Source organism: Mya arenaria, chromosome 3 (genome assembly GCF_026914265.1).
Source record: "Mya arenaria isolate MELC-2E11 chromosome 3, ASM2691426v1".
NCBI lineage: Eukaryota > Metazoa > Mollusca > Bivalvia > Myida > Myidae > Mya > Mya arenaria.
The window spans coordinates 16,332,524-16,354,625 of NC_069124.1; the positions used below are offsets into that span (position 1 = coordinate 16,332,524).

Consider the following 22,102-nt stretch of genomic DNA (forward strand, 5'->3'; position numbering starts at 1 on the left):
ATACTGGCAGTTTTAGTACTTAAGTCTGTGACAATACCGCCAGTTTTAGTACTTAATACTATGCCAATACCACCAGTTTTAGTACTTAGGCTATGACAATACAGCCAGTTTTAGTACTTAGGCTATGACAATACCGCCAGTTTAAGTACTTATGCTATGACAATACTGACAGTTTTAGTACTTAGGCTATGACAATACCGCCAGTTTAAGTACTTAGGCTATGACAATACAGCCAGTTTTAGTACTTAGGCTATGACAATACCGCCAGTTTTAGTACTTAGGCTATGACAATACCACGACTTCTAAAGGCTATGAAAATACGGCGAGTGCTTTTCTTCGAAAACCCGATATTCTAAAACCAGTCAGTAAAAATGAATCACAGTTATAAAACGCTCGAAGATTGTGTTTCTTTTAATTCAAGTTTAATAACCAAGACATGGACACCTAACAAGTACATTGTGGATACATATATATTTATAAATATAAATGCACTCATAATCCAATGAAATTGTTAGTGAGATTTGTTCACATTATCAATAATCTGCAATTATCACATGAGACACAAAACATGAATTTAAATTCGGGTACCAAATAAAATTGCCATACACGTATTATATAAACTAGAATTGTTAAACACGGATAAACCGGAACATAACCTGAATGTATTTCAACTCTAAAACCACCAATACCGTAACAACAAACGAATAAAATAAGAAACAAAAACAAACATACATATATACATGTATGAACGCACTAACCGGACCATATTTCCAAAGACCATACAGCAAGAATATAGTTAAATCAAGAATTTTACATTGAATTGAAAATGCTTATTGCAAATTTAAAAGACTTGAGTCGAACAATTTGTTTCGAAGTAAGTAATATTACAACTTGGAATAAGTGATCGAAGAAGTACAACTTGAAATAAGTGACCGTAGGAGTATAACTTGAAATAAGTATTTGTTCGGGTATAACTTGAAATAAGTGACCATACGAGTATAACTTGGAATAAGTGACTGTATGAGTATAACTTGGAGTAAGTGACTGTATGAGTATAACTTGGAGTAAGTGACTGTATGAGTATAACTTGAAATAAGTGACCGTATGAGTATAACTTGGAGTAAGTGACAGTATGAGTATAACTTGGAGTAAGTGACAGTATGAGTATAACTTGGAGTAAGTGACCATACGAGTATAACTTGGAATAAGTGACCGTAGGAGTATAACTTGAAATAAGTGACTGTATGAGTATAACTTGAAATAAGTTATTGTTCGGGTATAACTTGAAATAAGTATTCGTATGAGTATAAATTGGAGTAAGTGACCATACGAGTATAACTTGGAGTAAGTGACCATACGAATATTACTAGGAATAAGTGAACGAAGAAGTATAACTTGAAATAAGTGACCGTATGAGTATAACTTAAAATAAGTGACCGTTTGAGTATAACTTTGAATAAGTGACCGTTCGAGTATTACTTGAAATAAGTGATCGTTCGAGTATAACTTGAAAAAGGTGATCGTACGAGTATAACTTGGAATAAGGGATCCTACGAGTATGACTTTGAATAAGTGATTGTTCGAGTATGACTTGCAATAAGTGATCGTACGAGCATGACTTTGAATAAATGGTCTTACAAGTATGATTTTGAATAAGAGATCATACTCTATGACCGTTCATAAGAGGGTCTGTTTGTGAGTGCAACAACAAACAAGATTAAAAATAGGAAATTGATGGAAAAACTGAGGAAAACTTAACAACAAATAAGACTAAAACATAAACATTTTTTACTATTTATATTCACTCGTGTCTTTAATTTGTGATATGAAAGAGTGTGGTCCATCTACTGATAGTTGTATAACACATATTCTACACAGACTTAATGTTTCATAATAACTGTCTTGGTCTGAGATTCGGACATACCCGTGGTATCATAATCATAAAATGACGAGCACTAGTGAGACAGCAACAGTAAACACATGCTTATTGTGAAGATAACAATTTTAGGATGCCACCAGTCTATTCTCAGTCACAGAAAACTATGACGTCAAATTTCCCTCGTAAGTGACAAGTCATATATACATATAAAACAACATACACTGCTAGGTTAGATAACCTGTCCTACTTCGTTGATAACTATTTGTTATTCAGAAGGCACTTAACCTACTAATATCGTATACTTTATGTTGCACTACACCTTCACAATTTATCACCTATAAATAACTATGAGATTTCAGTGATGTCAATTTCCGGCAGAAAAGTCATGGCTAAAAAATTACGAACAATCTCAATAAAATACTGTCTTCATACATGTAAATCAATATGACTTAAATCAGTACAGACATAAAACCAATAAGTTAACCAATAAGTTATCTATTAAATTCCGGTCGGTCCCTGATAAAATGATGTTATTAACTTACTATATATAATCTCGTACATGCATATCCAAAATGTCACTGAATACTTTGCACACTAAAAGATATGAAACTGTCATTTTGATTTGTATACTAATAGCCTAATGCAAAAAATGAACTGTTAGTGCAACTTCTATTTACATGTAAAATATAATTATTTTGAAATCCTTAAAGAAAAAAATAGGTAATTATCGATCCAATATTTGCATTTTAATTCGGCATCCATGATATGTTTATCTTTCAATGTGCCATTTTGAACAAGTAGTAGATGCTGAATAAAACAAACACTTCTATATGAATAAAATATAAATTTGACTCATTTTGATGGACGGTGACTTATTTGTGTAAGTCTACTTCTATTCTTCATCAGTATATGTATCCAATAGTACTGCATATCTAGATTAAATCCAACATAGATATAACAATGTCCTATTATGCCTGAAAATATATGTGAGATTCCAGTATAAAGCTAGATTCAATGTTCAATTGACAGAACAAAGAAATATTAAAAGCTAAAAAACAAACATGTAAGGCACAATGGAGTAACTAATTTCCATCTAAAACAATCATTTACTACACGAATAGTATGACCATAAATAAATGTGCATATATTTAACAACATTAACTGAAAAGTCATAACAATAAAAATAGTCTCAACACAGACATGATTCTATTCACAGCACGCTTTGGAAATCAGAGAATATAATTTTGGACGAGTTCTCCAAATATGGTACAACTTTGAAGCAGGTACCGGAATTGGAGTTGGTAAAACTTCTCCTGTACCAAAGTTTAGCCTTAGTCACAGAGATGAAACATCAAGTATTTAACAACCCAAAACGTTGTCTTAAATAAAAACTTCGAGCTTATCCATTATAAATAGTTAGATCCCTGCACTTAAAAAATCTTTGCTGATATTTCTGAGACAATCTTAGTGCAATAATCATCTGTTCATTTTTCTGTGCTCGTAAATCGTCATCTTTCTAGCGACTCTAGAAAAAATACATAGTATTTATTGAAATTAATTTTATAAAATTCTTGTTCGCCTGAATCTAAGAATTAAATATCCTATAGTTCTGAAACCCACGATAAATATAAAAGCTGGGAAGATGTAGAATCCAACTGGTAGAACGATCCCCGAGGCTGTCAGTATGTCGCTCGGCTGAACGTATGTTGTGACGTTAGCGTCTGTGACGTCTTTGCAGACAGCGTACATTGACGTTTCAGTGCCGTTACACCTACAAAAAAGTAATTTTGATATCATTTAATATCGAAGGGATCGTTGCTGTTGTTGTTGTTTTTTTTTTTACATTTTTAGCTTGTAAAGGAATCAACTGTTACAATAAAATGACGGAGATGTCTCGAAATTGTCACTCTTGAATACCTCTTAAAATTAGGTGTACTGATGTCACAGATCAGTCTACAACGCAGTGATCTCCCTTGTTAAGTAACGCCACCATGTACGGAAATAGCTGACATCCAGCTATATAAGTTTGTATTTTTTTTAATTTCTTTTTACACGGAATTTTTCAATATTGTATAAAATTTTAATGAATTAAAGTTGATTTTCAAAGTTTAAAAATAAAAAAATATTTGAATTGAAAATACAAAAATAACTTTTAAAATGACGTCTCGTGATATTTATCATCATCTCGTGATATGTGTGATGGCAGTGACTACGGAACTGCGAAGGGAAGTGTGGAATCCGTTTCTAATAAGAACCTCAGCGTCCAAATAGAAGTTACTCTGAGAAACTGAGAAAAGTGTATCTAGCTGATGTCACAGAGATAAACTAATGGAGACGGAAATCAAACGTGGTGGGGTACGGAAACACGTACGGGAAAGGCGGGAAGTTGTCGAAGATCAGTTGGGAGACAGAGCCAAACGGGTACTGAATTGTGGAGAGGTACCGGGTCCAAAACAGCCACGGGGGAACCGTCTGGCTGAAAAACCCACCTGCAAATGGGGACGTGTACATTTAATGTTTTAATACTGTAGTTATAAAAACGCAGAGCAAATTGTTTGTTATAAAACAAATCATCATCATCATCATCATCATCATCATCATCATCATCATCATCATCATCATCATTATCATCATCAATCACCATCATCATCATCATCATCATCATCATCATCATCATCATCATCATCATCATCATCATCATCAATCATCATTCATCATCATCATCATCATCATCATCATCATCATCATCATCATCAATCACCATCATCATCATCATCACCATCACCATCATCATCATCATCATCATCATCATCATCATCATCATCATCATCATTTTCATCATCAATCACCATCATCATCATCATCATCATCATCATCATCATCATCATCATCATCATCATCATCATCATCATCATCATAATCATCATCATCATCATCATCATCAGCAGCAGCAGCAGCAGCAGCAGCAGCAGCAGCAGCAGCAGCAGCAGCAGCAGCAGAATCAGAACCAGCACTGTCATCTTCACCATAGTTTTCAATTGCATGAAGAACAGAGAATGACATAGATGTATGGGTATAGTGTTCTTCGATGACTTACCCATCATAAAGGCACACAGCGAGTAGCTGACAAACGTCGTAAACGCCGGCTTCATCTCCCCGTTAAAGGCAACGCAAATCGTGAACCCAAATGCCTTAAATGTAAGAAAACATTCTAATGAGCTCGATACCCAAAACTGACATCAAAATCTTAATACTATTTAACAAGAGGCCCAAAAGGGCCTATGCTCTACTGGCATGGCTCTTGTGGTTATTTTCAATCCAGAGCATGTACGTTTGAGTAATAGGCAACAAATATATAGTTCACTTTTAGTGTTTGGGTTAGCTGAAAACGCTGCACGTTCAACATCTGAGGACAGGAAGTGTTGTAAGCAGATTAGTTGCATGAACTATTTTAATATGTGCCAAGTAAAGATTTCATTTCTGTAGCTTTAAAAATAAAAAGACGGTCAAAGGTCAAAGTCAAGGACATCAGATGACAACATTAATGCTTGTTTGCAAAACTGTTCACATGATCAAAAATTTATTACTGTAGCTTTAAAAATTAATAAGTAAGTCAAAAGGGGTGGGGCCAGCTTTTGCCCAAGGGGCATTATTTCAAATGTTTTCAATTGCATCATATGATGCTCCACAACAAATATCAAAGGTATGGGCCTTGTGGTTTGAAACAAGAGTATTTTGAAATTATTTCTTAAATAAGTCTCTAGGAAAATTGTGACACCCAGGGCAGTGCCAGTTTTGACCCAAGGGGCATAGTTTTAACAACCATGGTAGTGGACCACTAAATAAAGCCTTGTTCAAATAGCAAGGATTTGCATAGCGGTTTCAGACAAAAAGGTTTTTAACATTTTCCAATTTAAGGGGGGGGGGGGGGGGGGGTCCGTCCCTTACACTGAAAAGAGAACTCTTTCCTGGGCCTACGCCAACGTCGCCGAGGTCGTTGCATTTGCCGCACTGGTCCCTTGCGGGACAATCTCCGCGGGGGGGGGGGGGGGGGGGCAGAAATGACCCCAGGGGCATAATTTTATCAAACCTTCACAAGCAATTGTGAATTTACATGTAAACTTGGCTAAAAATAGACTTCGCTCATGTAGACTTGGCTAAAAATATACTTAGCTTTAAATAGCATTTTTTATACTTTCAAGACCCATAATCCAGGCATGCATGGGCAGATCTGGCTAGTTTTCAAAAGGAACCGGGTTCTAATGGATATCTAAATACTGTACAAGTTTCATCGACATACAATCAAAACTGAAGATAGTATCATGTTCACATTGTCAAGCAATTGTTTACAGACAAACTGATTTTTTAATACTTTCAAGGCCCATAATCTAGGCATGCATGGTCGGATTTGGCTGGTTTTCGAAAGGAACCGAGCTCTAATGGATATCTAAATACTGTACAAGTTTCATCGAGATACAATCAAAACTGAAGACTGTATCGTTTTCACAAGCTAGTGTTTACACAATAGCATTTTTTATACTATCAAGGGCCATAATCTAGGCATGCATGGTCGGATCTGGCTGGTTTTTGAAAGGAACCGAGCTCTAATGGATATCTAGATACTGTACAAGTTTCATCGAGATACAATCAAAAATGAAGACTGTATCGTGTTCACAACCAATTGTTTACACAAAAGCCTTTTTTTATACTATCAAGGGCCATGCAGGCATGCATGGGCGGATCTGGCTGGTTTTCGAAAGGAACCGAGCTCTAATGGATATCTAGATACTGTACAAGTTACAATCAAAACTGAAGACTGTATCGTGTTCACAAGCAGTTGTTTACAGACGCACGGACGCACGAACGCACGGATGCACATACTACGTTCACATTACCATCGCATAACCTCTTCTGGCCTTTGGCCAGTAGAGCTAAAAACAAATTTGCAAGTAAACATTCTATAGTGAATAAAAAATTCAAATTACATGGAAGTGACGTCATAATGCACATACCTGTGAGACCAGGACCTGAAGGAGAACAATAGGATACGTCATGAAGAACTCCGGCACGCCCCCTAGCCCGGCCATGACGAATAACACTAGAAACATGAACGTTGGGAGGCTGAAGGAGAGCGGAAGGTCGGATGTACACTTGGCGATGTAGTAGGCGGACAGTCGGTACGCGCCCGCCGCCCGCTCCTTCGCTATCACAGGCTTCTCTGCAGGATCTGGAAGCACGAGAAAAACAATGGTACGACAATTGTAAATGGGTATTGAAACGCATTCAAATTGCCATTGTTTCGACACTGAAATGAAGGTTAGTTATACTATGACTGTATGATGCAATGAGTTGCATGGAAATAACCGTCATACAACGTAGAGTTTTTTGGCCAAAGATTTTTTTTTCAGCTTCTTAAAATATCCGGCGGTTGAGATTTTGCATAACTTGGTTCTAAATTTGCCTTTAAAGTTGTCTAAAACCAAATCATGCCATGTTACATGCATGTAATGGAATTTCCACATTAATTACTTAAGGAGTCCGATCCTCAAATAAACTAGCTCTGTTGATAGCTCCATCGACCCACATGTAAGCTAGCTTAATTACTAATATGTTAAAGAAATTACCAACACTAAACTTCAACTTTAAAATTCAATTTTCAAACATAAATATAAACAACAGGGCCCTGATGGCCCTGTATCGCTCACCTGATCCAATTCAATTACCTTGCTGTAATAAGTACATTCTGACCAGGTTTCATATAGATAAAGTAGAAAATATGGCCTCAACAGTGTTTTAACAATGTTTTCTATGATTTGACTTCGTGACCTAGTTTTTGAACTCAGGTTGCCCAGTTTCAATCTTAGACTTCATCAACACAAACATTCTGACATAGTTTCATGGTGATCAAAGAGAGAATGTAACCTCTACAGTGTTTACAAAGTTTTTCTATGATTTGACCTAGTGGCCTGGTTTTTGACCTCTGATTACCCAGTTTCAAACTCTACCTAAAGATCATCAAGAATAATATTCTGATCAAGTTCCATGAACATATGGCCATAAATGTGGCATCTAGAGTGTTAACATGCTTTTCCTATTATTTGAACTGGTGACCTAGTTTTTGACTGCACGTGACCCAGATTCGAACTTGGCCTAGAGCTAATCAATATAAACATTCTGACTAAGTTTCATGAACATACAGTCATAAATGTGACCTCTAGAGTGCTGACAAGCTTTTCCTATGATTTGACCTTATGACCTAGTTTTTGACCGCACATGACCCAGATTTAAACTTGACTTAGATATTATTAATATAAACATTCTGACCCACTTTTATGAAGAAATATTTATAAATGTGACCTCTAAATTGTTAACAAGCTTTTCCTTAAATTTGACCTGGTGACCTAGTTTTTGACTGCACATGATCCAGATTCGATCTTGACCTAGAGATTATAAATATTAACATTCTGACCAAGTTTCCTGAAGATACAGTCATAAATGTGACCTCTAGAGTGCTAACAAGATTTTCCTATGATTTGACCTAATGACCTAGTTTTTGACCGCACATGACCCAGATTCGAACTTGACCTAGAGATTATAAATATTAACATTCTGACCAAGTTTCCTGAAGATACAGTCATAAATGTGACCTCTATAGTGTTAACAAGCTTTTCATTTAATTTGACCTGGTGACCTAGTTTCTAACCCCAGATTACCCAATATCGAACTCGTCCAAGATTTTATTGAGGGTTACATTCTGACCAAGTTTCATTAAGATTGTTCCCAAAATGTGACATCTAGAGGGTTAAAATTCAAATTGTTAAGGCCGGACGACAACGGACGAATACGACGGACACAGGGCGATCACAATAGCTCACCTTCAGCACTTTGTGCTCAGGTAAGCTAAAAAAAACTGTGATCTACTATTTTGTCACCAGTCTTACATGACAGGTGTTCAGATATTTACGCAAAGATTCGTTCCTTCCAGGACAAAATAAAATTGTCAAAACGGTCGATCTTTGAGAGAGCAGCTTTAAAGGGAGTCTTACATGTTGATATTGCTTCGAATGCTGGGTTGAACGTCCAGTACGTCACAATGAAGAATAACTGAAGAGAAAAATGTGTTTTTTAACTTCAGTGATTTTGTAAATCATGTAAATAATACACATGTTTGTAAACTGAAACTCAAAAATTCAATAACTGATAAAAGACCGACAGATCAAAGCCACCCTTAAATAGTTTTCATTTTGATTCCAACAAACATGCCAGTCACTAACGAATTAGTGAACTTTGATATACTGTTAAAACGTTTGAAAAAGATTGGCCAAAGGGCAAGCAACCATAACTTTTGCGTAAAGTTGTTATTTTGAAGTTCTACCAGTGCCCAAATACATATCAATATAAAGTCACGAAATATGGAGACTGATATCCTTATGACGCATGACCATGTAAGAAATAAGTACACGAGTGGCGCATCATTTTGTGATCACTCGGTGATATAAAGTCTGACGTCTTTTAAGGTTCCATTCTTTCAGAAACAAATATTATATTGAACTGCTATACCGTTCTTCAAAAATCACTTTTTTACATATATTTCAAAGAAGTAATTGATTATAATACCAGTCCCATGATATCCCGGACTGTGTGCACATTCATGTCAATCTGCCAGTAAAGCGCTCCGACCACCATGGTAACGATACTCGTTTGAATGATGGCGTACCCCTCCCGGAGCGCTCCGAATGTCTGCTTAAAGCTCCTCCAGCTTAACATCCGGTATTGCTTGAACCAAGAAGTCGCCCAACGCTGGCTGGGCTTGTCCGCGACGGTGTCTGGTTAAAAAATGATTAGAAACCCTTCATTGCTGTCTGAGAATATTGTTATTTCGGATTCTATTATCACTGAAAATACCCAGGTAGTCAGGTCAGGCCCCTAACAGAACTAAATACCATGAGCAGAGTTATTGTAAAACATTATGCGTCATAATACTGATATAATTCAGCAGCCAATTGTATGAAAAAATTTTAGTTTGGTCAAAGTGAGCCTAAATGTTTATCGATTGGTCAATATTTATCATATTATCGCTATAAACCAATCAAATTATTTTACTGTGCAAACTGACCAAAGATAACCTGTGGACAACTTATCCAAATTTTATACAATCGGTCGAGATATCCCCGTCCCACAAGTATGTGAAGTTTAGATGTCTGGTGACCCAATAATATCTTGGTCTCATTTGAATGCAAAAAAGAAAATATAAAAATATGACGTCTTAGTATAAAAAATAACATGCAGGTTAATGAATCTTACACAAAACTAGCTGATATATAGGTAGGATTCCTTAATTTGTGATACCTTTCTCTGTGACGTCAAGCAAAGACACTCGGACGTCATTTTCATGCGTCGTCTCATTATTGATGACGTCATAGTGGACACCATCGTTGTTTATGTGATTTTGTTTATCATCAGTTGATGTTGGAAGTGCTCTAGAATAGAAAACAATAACATACGTATTGTATGCTTGACAAATCAAATTACTGCTAAAAAGGGAACACTTTTATAATTTCAAAACAGTATTCAAAACGTAGAATACATGAAGACCACTACCTTAGTCTAGTTGCTTCGGAAAGAATTTTGTTGACTGTTTCTTCGTCAGACTTGGCCGTTTGCACTGCAAAATCACATACTACTAGTTATAGTTCATACACTTTATATAAAAGAAAACCATAAAAGGATAAAAACCCTCTTGAACAACTGCTAATTACCCTTGGGTATATGCCAGAGGTGTCTCACCTTGCTTATACACTGAACTATCACTGTGACCTACATGTATCAAGTTTTATATTGTATATTTAATACATTGAAAGCATATAAAGATAAGGTTGTCCAACATACTTTCAACACGATGACACAAAGACTTTGATAATTGAATACATTGATATATTTTCTTCCAAGAAAGAAGAGAGAGTTAATAAAACTTTTTTTGTTAAATAATACATGAACATGATCACCTATGTTACTTACATATAAAATCTGCGGGGTTGTAATGGAGTTCGCAGAATAGACCAATTCTCTCGAAGAACCCTAGAGCCTCCTTCGCCGGACCATAGTATCCTTCCTGTATTGACAAAAACAGTGGACAATGTGAGTATGGTTCAACACATCGGAATGATAAAACATAATTTGTAAGGAAAACACGAAATAAGTATAAATGTCAATTATATGAGTATATGTGTAATGTCAGAAAAGAATATGCAAGTGATAATATATAAATCAAATCTGGGCGCAATGATATTGAATAGCTGATGACATGTTTAGGTGATTATCATCTCTGTTTCCAGTATATTAACATAACATTAATGTTAAAATTCAAAAGTAAAAGTTCAAATTTCAAAAACATCCAACATAGCAACACCTTTGTCTCTGAACAAACTCGGTCATCGTTAAGTTATAAAAGCAAACACTGAAGTTAATACAGCGCGCTATGATCTCAAAACTCGACCTCTATGTATATGATTGCTTACCCTACTTATTTTGAAAATACAGCGCAAAATTAAAAATCCACAACACTGCATCTGCAATGTATGTCCGGCCATCTGATCCTTTCAAATGATACCACTATAACATGAGGTAACCAAGCATCAACATCTACCATTGTGGCTACAGGAGTCATGCTATAACTAGATTCCTAGAGGAGCACCTTATCCGTATAACCTGTTCACAATCAGCGGTATAGAAAATGTTCAGACCTTTCCGTTGATGACGAGGAGCATGTTGTTGAACATGTGGAACACCTGACTGGAGGGCTGGTGGATTGACGTCATGATTGTCTTGTTGAACGTGCTCGCGTACTTCCGCATTTGCTGCATCAAAGTCAGCGCTGTGCTTGCGTCCAGGCCTGACGTAGGCTCCTAAAACATATGCAGTAATAATGGAATTAAAGTGCTTATAATATACATTTTAAATTAGAATAATTCAAACACAATGTAAAAATAAGCTCGCGTACACGTGCATGAGCTTTACATTGAGTATGTGCATTGAACTCGACGTCATCAAATGAATTCATGCTACGACGTTTTATACGTGAAACCCTATCCATGCCGTATACGAACAGCCCGGCTTGTATACAATGTCAACTCGTGTCATGCCATACCATACAATACAAACTCGTGTCATGCCATACCATACAATAACAACTCGTGTCATGCCATACCATAAAATACCAACTGTTGCCATGTCATACCATACAATAACAACTCGTGTCATACCATACCATACAATACAAACTCGTGTCATGCCATACCATACAATACAAACTCGTGTCATGCCATACCATACAATACAAACTCGTGTCATGCCATACCATACAATACAAACTCGTGTCATGCCATACCATACAATAACAACTCGTGTCATACCATACCATACAATACAAACTCGTGTCATGCCATACCATACAATACAAACTCGTGTCATGCCATACCATACAATACAAACTCGTGTCATACCATACCATACAATACAAACTCGTGTCATGCCATACCATACAATACAAACTCGTGTCATGCCATACCATACAATACAAACTCGTGTCATGCCATACCATACAATAACAACTCGTGTCATGCCATACCATAAAATACCAACTGTTGCCATGTCATACCATACAATAACAACTCGTGTCATACCATACCATACAATAACAACTCGTGACATGCCATACCATACAATACAAACTTGTGTCATGCCATACTATACAATAACAACTCGTGACATGCCATACCATACAATACAAACTCGTGACATGCCATACCATACAATAACAACTCGTGTCATACCATACCATACAATAACAACTCGTGTCATACCATACCATGCAATACCAACTCATGTCATACCATACCATGCAATACCAACTCGTGTCATGCCATGCCATACCATACAATAACAAATAGTGTCATGTCGTATCACATTGTCAATTACTGAAACATGGCCATTTGCCATTCTCAACTTTTTTGGCTTTAAACTATTGAAGTTTTTGTAACAGTGTGGTGATGTAATGAGTTCTACCACAATGTCATCACTCCCCGTGGCCTATACGTATGAGTACACGGCCTACAAAACTTGTGTGGTTCGAATTTTCAATCGCTTCTAATATTAAGTAAGCTTCAATGAAGTTTCGAACATTCCTATCTCACGCACTGAAGGAACACAAAAGAAAACAACAAACTTCAAACATACTGAACGCGTTTTTATTTATCAACAACCTTGAACATTAAAAATGACATATATAAATGTGGGGTGATGCTGAAAACTTATACACAGACATGGTGCGATGATACATTTATTCAACCAACGCATGGTGGATATATACAGTCATATGCTCATGTCCTTTAAGGTCAGTTTGTCTTATAAGTTTGCGCTTTCACAATTTAGTAACCGACCGAATGTAAAATTGAGGTATTGGTTAAGGTTATGTTAGCAACCCTGATCCTCACCTTCACACAATGTTTAACTCATAACCCCTCCCCCCCCCCCCCTAAAAAACGAGTGTAAGGGTGAGATAAGGGTTATAACAGCAACCCTGATCCTGACCTTCACACAATGTTGAACCCACCCCCGCCAATATCCCCACCCCCGAGAGTAAGGGTAAGGCAACGATTATAATAGCAACCCTGATCCTGACGTTCACACAAAGTCTAACCAAGACACCCCCCCAGCCCCGAGGTGTAAGGGTGAGGTAAGGGTTATAAAAGCAATCCTGATCCTGACCTTCACACAAAGTTTAACCCATACCCGCCCCCCACAACCCCCACCCCCCACTGTAAGGGCGAGGTAAGGGTCATTTTAGCAACCCTGATCCTGACCTTCACACAAAGTTTAACCCATACCCCCCCCCCACAACCCCCACCCCAGACTGTAAGGGCGAGGTAAGGGCCATGTTAGCAACCCTGATCCTGACCTTCACACATAGTTGAACCCATACCCCTCCCCACAACCCCCACCCCAGACTGTAAAGGCGAGGTAAGGGCCATGTTAGCAACCCTGATCCTGACCTTCACACAAAGTTGAACCCATACCCCTCCCCACTTCAGTCGACCAAAGTTTATTTGTATTTTTTTTATTTTGTATCAAACCATTATTATATCTAGTGTTATTATATACCCATCTAAAATCCACACGCAATACATATCGCAAAATACAGTAGTCCGTATTCCACTCCAGTGGCGTCATAAAACAAAATAGTGCGTCGTTAAAATGACATTTATTATGAAAACATGTAGCTTTTAAGTGATCTAACCAGTAATGTATATAATTAAAGGGTTATTAGTACTGCGTTTTGATCCGAAATGTTGTATTCGACTCGAGTGGATTTTTGCAGATTTTGATTTGAAATCCGAATCTGCAAAAATCCACTCGAGTCGAATACGACCTCCCGGATCAAAACACAGTACTAATAACCCTATTGTATTACCTCTTATTTGTTATGCGTCTTGCACTGAACATGCCTTAAGATAGTCTGAGAGATCGGGGCCTTACTATACACATGCTTATAATCAGCCGATTGCTCAGAACTTTGTTTAAGTTAACAACGTTGTTAACGAAATCGTTGTTAACTTTAAACCGGTAAATATTTCATGATGTGCTCATTTATTTGAATAAAACAGAACCGCTGATACAGCTGTCTCCAATCGTGAAATATGGCCTATATTAAGGGATCCATTACACTTCCAGTGCAGTGAAGATTTGAAAGTTAACAACGATAAAGTTGAATCAGTTGTTTACTTAAAAGTTCTGAACAATCGGCCTATTGTAATTGTTGACATGTGTAGTAAGTGTTTATATCTAAATCGAGTTTAATGTTATGCCCACTTGCACAGCGCCACTGCAGATCTTCTTTTTTATTGGAATTCGTTTACTTTTTTTCTTAAAAGCAACAACACAAACAAGTGCTAAAAAGAAGAAAGATTCGACTGAGCATGTTCACTGTAACGGTGTCTTTTGATTGGTCAACTGTGGCGTATGTGCATGTGACGGTGCATTTTGATTGGTCAACAATGACCTACGTCATTGTAACTGGATGTTTTGATTGGACAAATATGTCTTACGTCAAGCAGCAGGATGTCCGGGTCAGTGAGCAGCTCACACGCAATACTTGCTCGCTTCTTCTCCCCACCAGAGAGGCCACGTACAAATATGTCCCCGATAACTTGCAAATAAAACACACCATTGATGAGTATAAATAACGCACTCGGTTTTAATATAAAAATTAGCAAATATGTCTTATAAATGAGCGAGGGGTTGCTAGTGGTATATATCTGGGACCAATAATGCTGTATAGCTTGGTTTCCTATCCCTGTAATCTTACTCCCAGTATATATCTAATCAGGGTTTCGGAGCTTTTTTAAATAAATTATTCTGTGAACAACCTTACGCCGTGGGACTGAACATTTCGCAGGGCCGACATCCGTATCCATGGATATAGCTTAGTGGCGTACAAACAAACACACAATGGGAATATATCTTCTGTTATAATAGCGTCGGACCCTTAACCTAATCTGTTAAAACGTGTGTCTATTTTACAACAAAGAACAAAGATGAGGAACTTTAGAATATTGTCTTGTAAAAGCCTGCCGTCATTTGAGATAAGCGCATTGCCGTTGATGGTACTTACTGGTGTGGAGACATTTTCGCATGTCCAACACGTCCACTATCTCCTCGATCACAGTACGCTTCTCCTCCTCCGCCATTGTCTCCGGAAGTCGCAGCTGGGCAGTGAACTGCATGAGATTGAAATGGATTACTCCATTGGTTGACTGTTTGTACACGTTGTTTTAGGCTAATTGAGCTAAATACATTTTATTTTATATCGCGAATTGTGTCAAAATGACGCATCTTCAAGATGGTAAAACGCATAAAAGCCTCTTGTAGATACGCTATGTCAAATGATGTATACCACAATGTGCAATCAATAGCATAGGAAGATTATTATGTTCTGATATTAAGCTTTAGATCATAAGATCATTATGACACTAATGCAAATTATGTATAAAAAACAGCAATATATTAAAGCACTAAAGAAGAATAAGAGGTTAAACACTGTTTTTATTAAGTGACGATGCATGTTTAATCATTTCCATTTCTCTGTTCGTCGAAGCTTAAAACCTTACATAAAGAGTCTCCCATAACGTAAGTTTCGAGAAGAAGACATCCTGCTGTTGCACAAACGCAAGACGTCGCCGTTGACGCTTGTTGAACGGGTTGCCGTTAAACGTAATGGTCCCGTCATCAACCTTCAAGCGGCCAGATATTACGTTTAGTAACGTGGTTTTACCCGATCCTAAAATATAATGACGTAGTCTTTAAAAAAAAAAGTTTCGAGGACAAAAAAGTAGAGTTGTCGCAACGAGTGGACAAGAGCGCCGCCGAACGATAGCAACGCTCGTCTAGACGAACAAGGGACATAACTCGACACACATTGTTTCCAGAGTAATGGGTCATGTCTTTTAAAATGTAGCGCATAGCCTTTGGCAACATGTGTACCAAGTTTCATCTTAAACGTAAAAGCACATCGGCTCTTACGCCGGTACTACATCGGTATTGTTAAGGCCAATTGTATTTTTTCATGTGCTTTCTCGACGGAGCTCCGTCGATTTTCTCGCCGTCGTTAATTGTGTGCTCCGGTTTAGTTTTTGTGACCTGATTTGCCTAATGACCTTCAGTTGACGACGAGGCCGCCGACACCGACGACGAAACCAATGTATCGCAACACCTTGACTTATTAGCTCCGAAAACATTGACGAGCTTATCAGAGAAAATGAACATTCAACTTGCTATAGTTTAAACGATATTTATTTCACAACATTCAATTTTACTTAAAATAACGAACGAAAATACAAACTGCAATAAATTTTACTATACTGTAGTTTAACATGTATTTAACATAGCTGTACTCAGTAAGCAATACGCTTTCAAATGATACTAATTTCACTGGGTGACCAGGCATGAAAATTAAACATACTCATCAACTGCTTGATCAAATAAAACTCTTAATTGAATATCGGATAGTAAATCCACGGCGAACACGTTTATTTCAATACAGTGCACATACGATTGGTCCTGCACATTTAAAAAAATATGTTAAAGATGCATCTGTACAAACACTTGGGTGCCTTCTCTAGCATGAAAAGCACTCAAGTATACTAAAAATTAATGAGATTTATAAGCTAAACGTCACAAAAATTGCTCTTTAATGAAGAAATAGGTAATCACTAACAACTTAAGTATAAAATGAATATACTCAGACTGATAGTTTGGTAATGCAGATATATATATTATAACTAAAACCGGCATATGAGCACATTGTTGCATTCGTTTGCAATAATATATTACAAAAAGTCCCCTCCATATTATTTGTTAAGAGCATCCCACACCTAGCCGATTTTGCTCACCGGAGCTGTAACGGAGTACACATTTGGCGAATTTGGGGGATCGGTACTAGTACGGCAGCGCAACGGTATCACATCGCTAAGAACGGGAGTACATCGTCAGGAGAGCATCGGCGATAAACGGCAGGCAACGGTATCACATCGCTAAGAACGGGAGTACATCGTCAGGAGAGCATCGGCGATAAACGACAGGCGACGGTACGAACTTTTTAACATACCCAAACGTCTACTGTTCATGGCGTGTGGCGATGTGATACCGCACTATTACCGTGCCAATACCGTACATCGGTAGTAGAACTGTAGCGCAACGACATCACTCCGCTATAGCTGCGGTCAGCGGTGGCACATCGGTAGAGTAAAGGAAGCGCTTCGGTATAACATAGGTGATAGAAAAGTGCATTCGGCAGCACATCGGCTCTTACGCTGGTATTACATCGGTATTGTTAAGGCCAATTGTAATTTTTCATGTGCTTTCTCGACGGAGCTCCGTCGATTTTCTCGCCGTCGTTAATTGTGTTTAGTTTAGTTTCGGCGAGGCCGTCGGTAGTGTGTGAAAGGCCCTTAACATATATCTAGATCGTTGGAAATTTACGTTTTTCCTTTTCTTAACAACACTTCATCATGACATAATATTACCAGTAGGTCCGAGCACCGCCAGTAGTTCCCCACTCTTGGCCGTGACCGTGATGTCGTCAAGAATGACCTTGTCCTTCACCTTCACCTTAATCCCACGGGCCTGCAACACCGAGTCATCCGAACGTGACCTCATGACCTCATTTGTATGGAGTTCCTTTTTTGTTGATCTATAACTGTGGTAAAGAGGATACAGTTCCAATACGAAAATCGACATCCATGCAGCTGCTAATTGGAAGTAAAAATAACATACTTATCCAAGCATCCGCTCCTGGAGATGGAAATAGGTCTATATATAGTTATATGTATACAAATCGTTCCCGGGATTAATACAAAAGAGGATTCTACTTATTTAATGTGAATTATACGCTTACGTATTAAAAATGATAGTAAGAAAATTATAAGAATCAATGCCCTTGACCTTTCACAAACGCAACGTATCACATGTCTATGACTGTACTATGGCAAGTTGGAAAATTTTGATGCTCCCATGCTCAAATCATTGATCGTTAGACAACGACCCAAGCGCTGCCTATATTCAGCAAAACGTCTTTTTGTAACTCGTAAAATAGCAATGAGTATACATGTGTTAAAATATTATTTGAAAGACGGAAAAAAACTGTGTACGGTTTAATAAATAAGGAAATAGTTTGTTTTTCATTGTTCCAAAGAAACAGTACAGTATCATTCTTCCGTAATTGGAATTAAAACAATTTAACATAAAATACATGTATATTGGCTTAACACAAAACGTGTAGAACCAATGTTCTAAAAAACGTTCTGAAAATTGTGCTCATAGAAAAAATTCCGCACCTCGAAGCACATTTTCACATTTTTTATTATTCGTCAATTTGGTCTTAAATAAATATATTTAAATCATGTATCATATAAGGGCGTTTCCCTTCCCTCCTCCTTCCGATTGAGCCTTCATTTTTAAACCAAAACCTGTGGGGCACTGCCTCTCCTACAATGGTATATATCGGGGGTGAAATCTTCACCTTAATGTTATGTCACTTTTCACACTCACCCATCAATATGGTTTAATGACATACTTCTCTTCATACTAATTGTCGATACAGTATCTGTCTCAGTAACTGACCTAACCACAATAATGCGCGTTTAGGAAATTTTTATCATTTGGATATTCATTTAGTGCGTCGAGTCGCCAAATCAAAAATCGTCAAAGACTCTCAGGAAGCGGCTGTTTATATGGATTATACCTGACCCTACTGATCGGCATGTACGTTAACATCAAGAACATCAGTCATACTAAGACCACCTGAATGGCCGTCGACGAGTCTTTTAACTATTTAATAACTTTGGCAAACTCGAGACAGGGATACATAAGTCACACTGACCCACTAAAATAATCATTATGTCATTAACCTGACAATGATAAAATCAAGCTTACCTTTGTTTTGTTTATTAAATCAATTATATCCCAAACCACAGTCGATCTTCTTTAGTTATGGTGAGCAAACTTGCTTTCAGTGCACGGAATAACTAAGAAAGTCTGGTAATGATTAATAAGTGCTATCTTTCTGTTTACATTGCTTGACATTCATTAAGAGGGGAGACTACTCTCAACAATCGATGTCGGCGGCAGTTCTCTAAAAGGAGAGTATTAATCCTCACACGCAATCGATCAGAAATTGCATATTAGTCTATTTTTTTAAATGGTGGCGTACTGAGCGACTTTGTTGATTAAAGTATTAAAGGTTGTTTGTGAGAAAATGTTTGCTAATGTCTAAATATATTCTTTGAATCAAAATAACTTTGTGTTTGCAAGGGAAATATTTTCAAAATATAGCTTTATAGGCTTAGGCCTAAAAAGAAATTGTTTGGTTAGGGTTACATCCTTTTCAAAAATAGGTAGGGTAGGTAGTTTTTTTATTTTATTTTTTTATTAGGCTTTATATTGTCATTTTCTTCATTGGATAATGTGTTAAAGTTATCTTCTGTATAAGCATAAGTTTTCAACTACAAACTGACTATAAAAGTGTTAGGGTCGGTATAGGCCTTGTGTATGTTATTCTTTAGATGGTCGTTGTCGATGTCGCGATTATGTTCGCACTTTTACCACTAAAGACACCTACTTGTATTGTTGATTATGTAATTTCACTCCCTGCATTGTTTCAAAAGGTAAAAAATTAAAAAAATACCGGCGAAATTTACCACTTTTGATTTATACATGATGGTCAATTTCAGCAATACATCAGGGGCGTAGCCAGTAGCCCTCAATACTTGTTGAATCAAAATGTTCCTAGGGGTTCAGGGGCGGCATACCCCCTCAAACATTTTTGAAATCCATGGTGCAATCTGGTGCATTCTGGGCGTTCTGATGTGCTTTATTTAGTACTAAAAAAAATAGACATATTAAGGATCTTGTTAAAACACTCACACTTTAAATTCTCATTTTAAAAGCTTTTGCAATATAAAATATTAACTTTTACGGTATGTAAGCGTATACAAAGTTACAAACGAAACTTGAAAATAAATCATATCGGTTAAACTGAATCTCCGACTATGTTAAATTGACTTCAATTTTTGTTCACATCATCATGAAAACATTCTGGGGCATTTTAAATGCATGTTCGTATTACTGAATGCGATTTGTTTTTGCAAGTGTTTTAATCATTGAAATTGCTTAATTTTTGTGATCATCTTGCATTGTGTTCATACCGTGACCGTTGTAAGAAAGTATTTTGATCAGCCACCGAAAATAACAACCCCGTTCATTATCCTTGAGCGACTCCTTTTTCTGTAAAATATTGACTCCCCCTATAAAATAATAACATGAGTCCCAACGATCGTGTCTGTAAACACGCAGCCCCCACCGAACAGCCCGACTATGTTATATTATAGTTTAAATACATGAGGTAAATTTGTTTTGCCTTTTAAGACGTGTCCTGTTAAGTCTTAGTAATACAGCTGGTAATGCTGCAGCTATTGCTGTTGATACTACCACTACTGCCAAGGCCACGGCCGCCACCACCGATGATGATGATAATGATGATGATGCTGATGCTGCTGGGTCTGTTTCTGCTGCTGCTGATGATAATGATGCTGTTGCTGCTGCTGCTGCTGCTGCTTATGATGATGTGATGATGATTATGATGATGATGATGATGATGATGATAATGATAATGATGATGATGATGATGATAATGATGCGTTTGTTTCTGCTGCTGCTGCTGCTGCTGATGATGATGATGATGCTATTGTTGTTGTTGCTGCTGCTGCTGCTGCTGCTGCAGCTGCTGCTGGTGATGATGATGATGATGATGATGATTACCACTTATTTATCAAGTTGGTAATTAATCGACACACTCAAGGCTAAAGGCGTTTTATTAATATATTTAGATGTTGCGGAGTTATAAAAGATAGTTAGTTACATTTGCACTTGATGTACTAGTATTTAATCTTTAAACATAACTCATGTGTGTGTGTTTTAGAGAATTAAACACTGTTGTCAAGGAGATAGTTTATAAACAATATCAAAACTATAATACTTAGCTTAGAGTTAAAAAAATCATGACTAATGTCAATAATAAATATTGGTCACCAAGCCGGACAAGTGGGTTTCCTTCGGGTACTCTGGTTTCCCCCATATCACAAAATCACACTCTCATGTAAAATCGTGCTAACAAGATTGATTAATATAATCTTGTAATAACTTCACAATCGTTGTAAAATAAGTATGTTTTATACTAAACTAAATGTTTGTTTTTTGTTCGACAAATAACAAAATAAACAAAATGAGATAAAGCGTTAAACCTAAAAATCAGGTACTACAAAGATTGATCCAAAAACTAACCAAATTCATTGTTCCCCTGCAATTCATGCTGGCCATTAAAATTCGATGATATAGATGTTAGCAGATAACTAATAAAAGTTGCATGGAAAACCAAGTCCGGCCCTTCATATCATAGCACAAAACCACTGACTGGAACATTATATATATATGCTGCAAGTGCCATGTATATGCAGGCAAGGATTTCTTGGCATGGATTACCTGAAGTAATGTCCTTGTGATTAGGGAAGGGCTCCTTCACTATGCTCACTTCACCCATTCTTAATCATTAAGATTCTACTTCATGTCATCTAAATATTACATGATATATACATTGGTTTCCACAGTTCGATC

At 37.1% G+C, this 22,102-nt stretch overlaps 1 protein-coding gene across 1 annotated transcript; it reads right to left on the reverse strand.

Annotated features, from left to right (window-relative positions):
• Nucleotides 1–396: 396 nt before the first annotated feature.
• On the reverse strand, nucleotides 397–19,520 carry LOC128225564 (uncharacterized). The gene is made up of 15 exons (XM_052935431.1): nucleotides 19,367–19,520; nucleotides 17,959–18,131; nucleotides 16,045–16,214; nucleotides 15,549–15,654; nucleotides 14,983–15,083; nucleotides 11,623–11,784; nucleotides 10,898–10,991; nucleotides 10,481–10,544; nucleotides 10,229–10,359; nucleotides 9,497–9,705; nucleotides 8,926–8,983; nucleotides 6,892–7,106; nucleotides 4,977–5,070; nucleotides 4,251–4,368; nucleotides 397–3,650 (listed from the first exon to the last, which is right to left on the reverse strand). Exons 2-15 carry the CDS (start codon nucleotides 18,089–18,091, stop codon nucleotides 3,440–3,442), a joined length of 1,866 nt encoding a protein of 621 aa, XP_052791391.1. The 5' UTR covers nucleotides 18,092–18,131; nucleotides 19,367–19,520; the 3' UTR covers nucleotides 397–3,439.
• Between the last annotated feature and the right edge of the window lie 2,582 nt (nucleotides 19,521–22,102).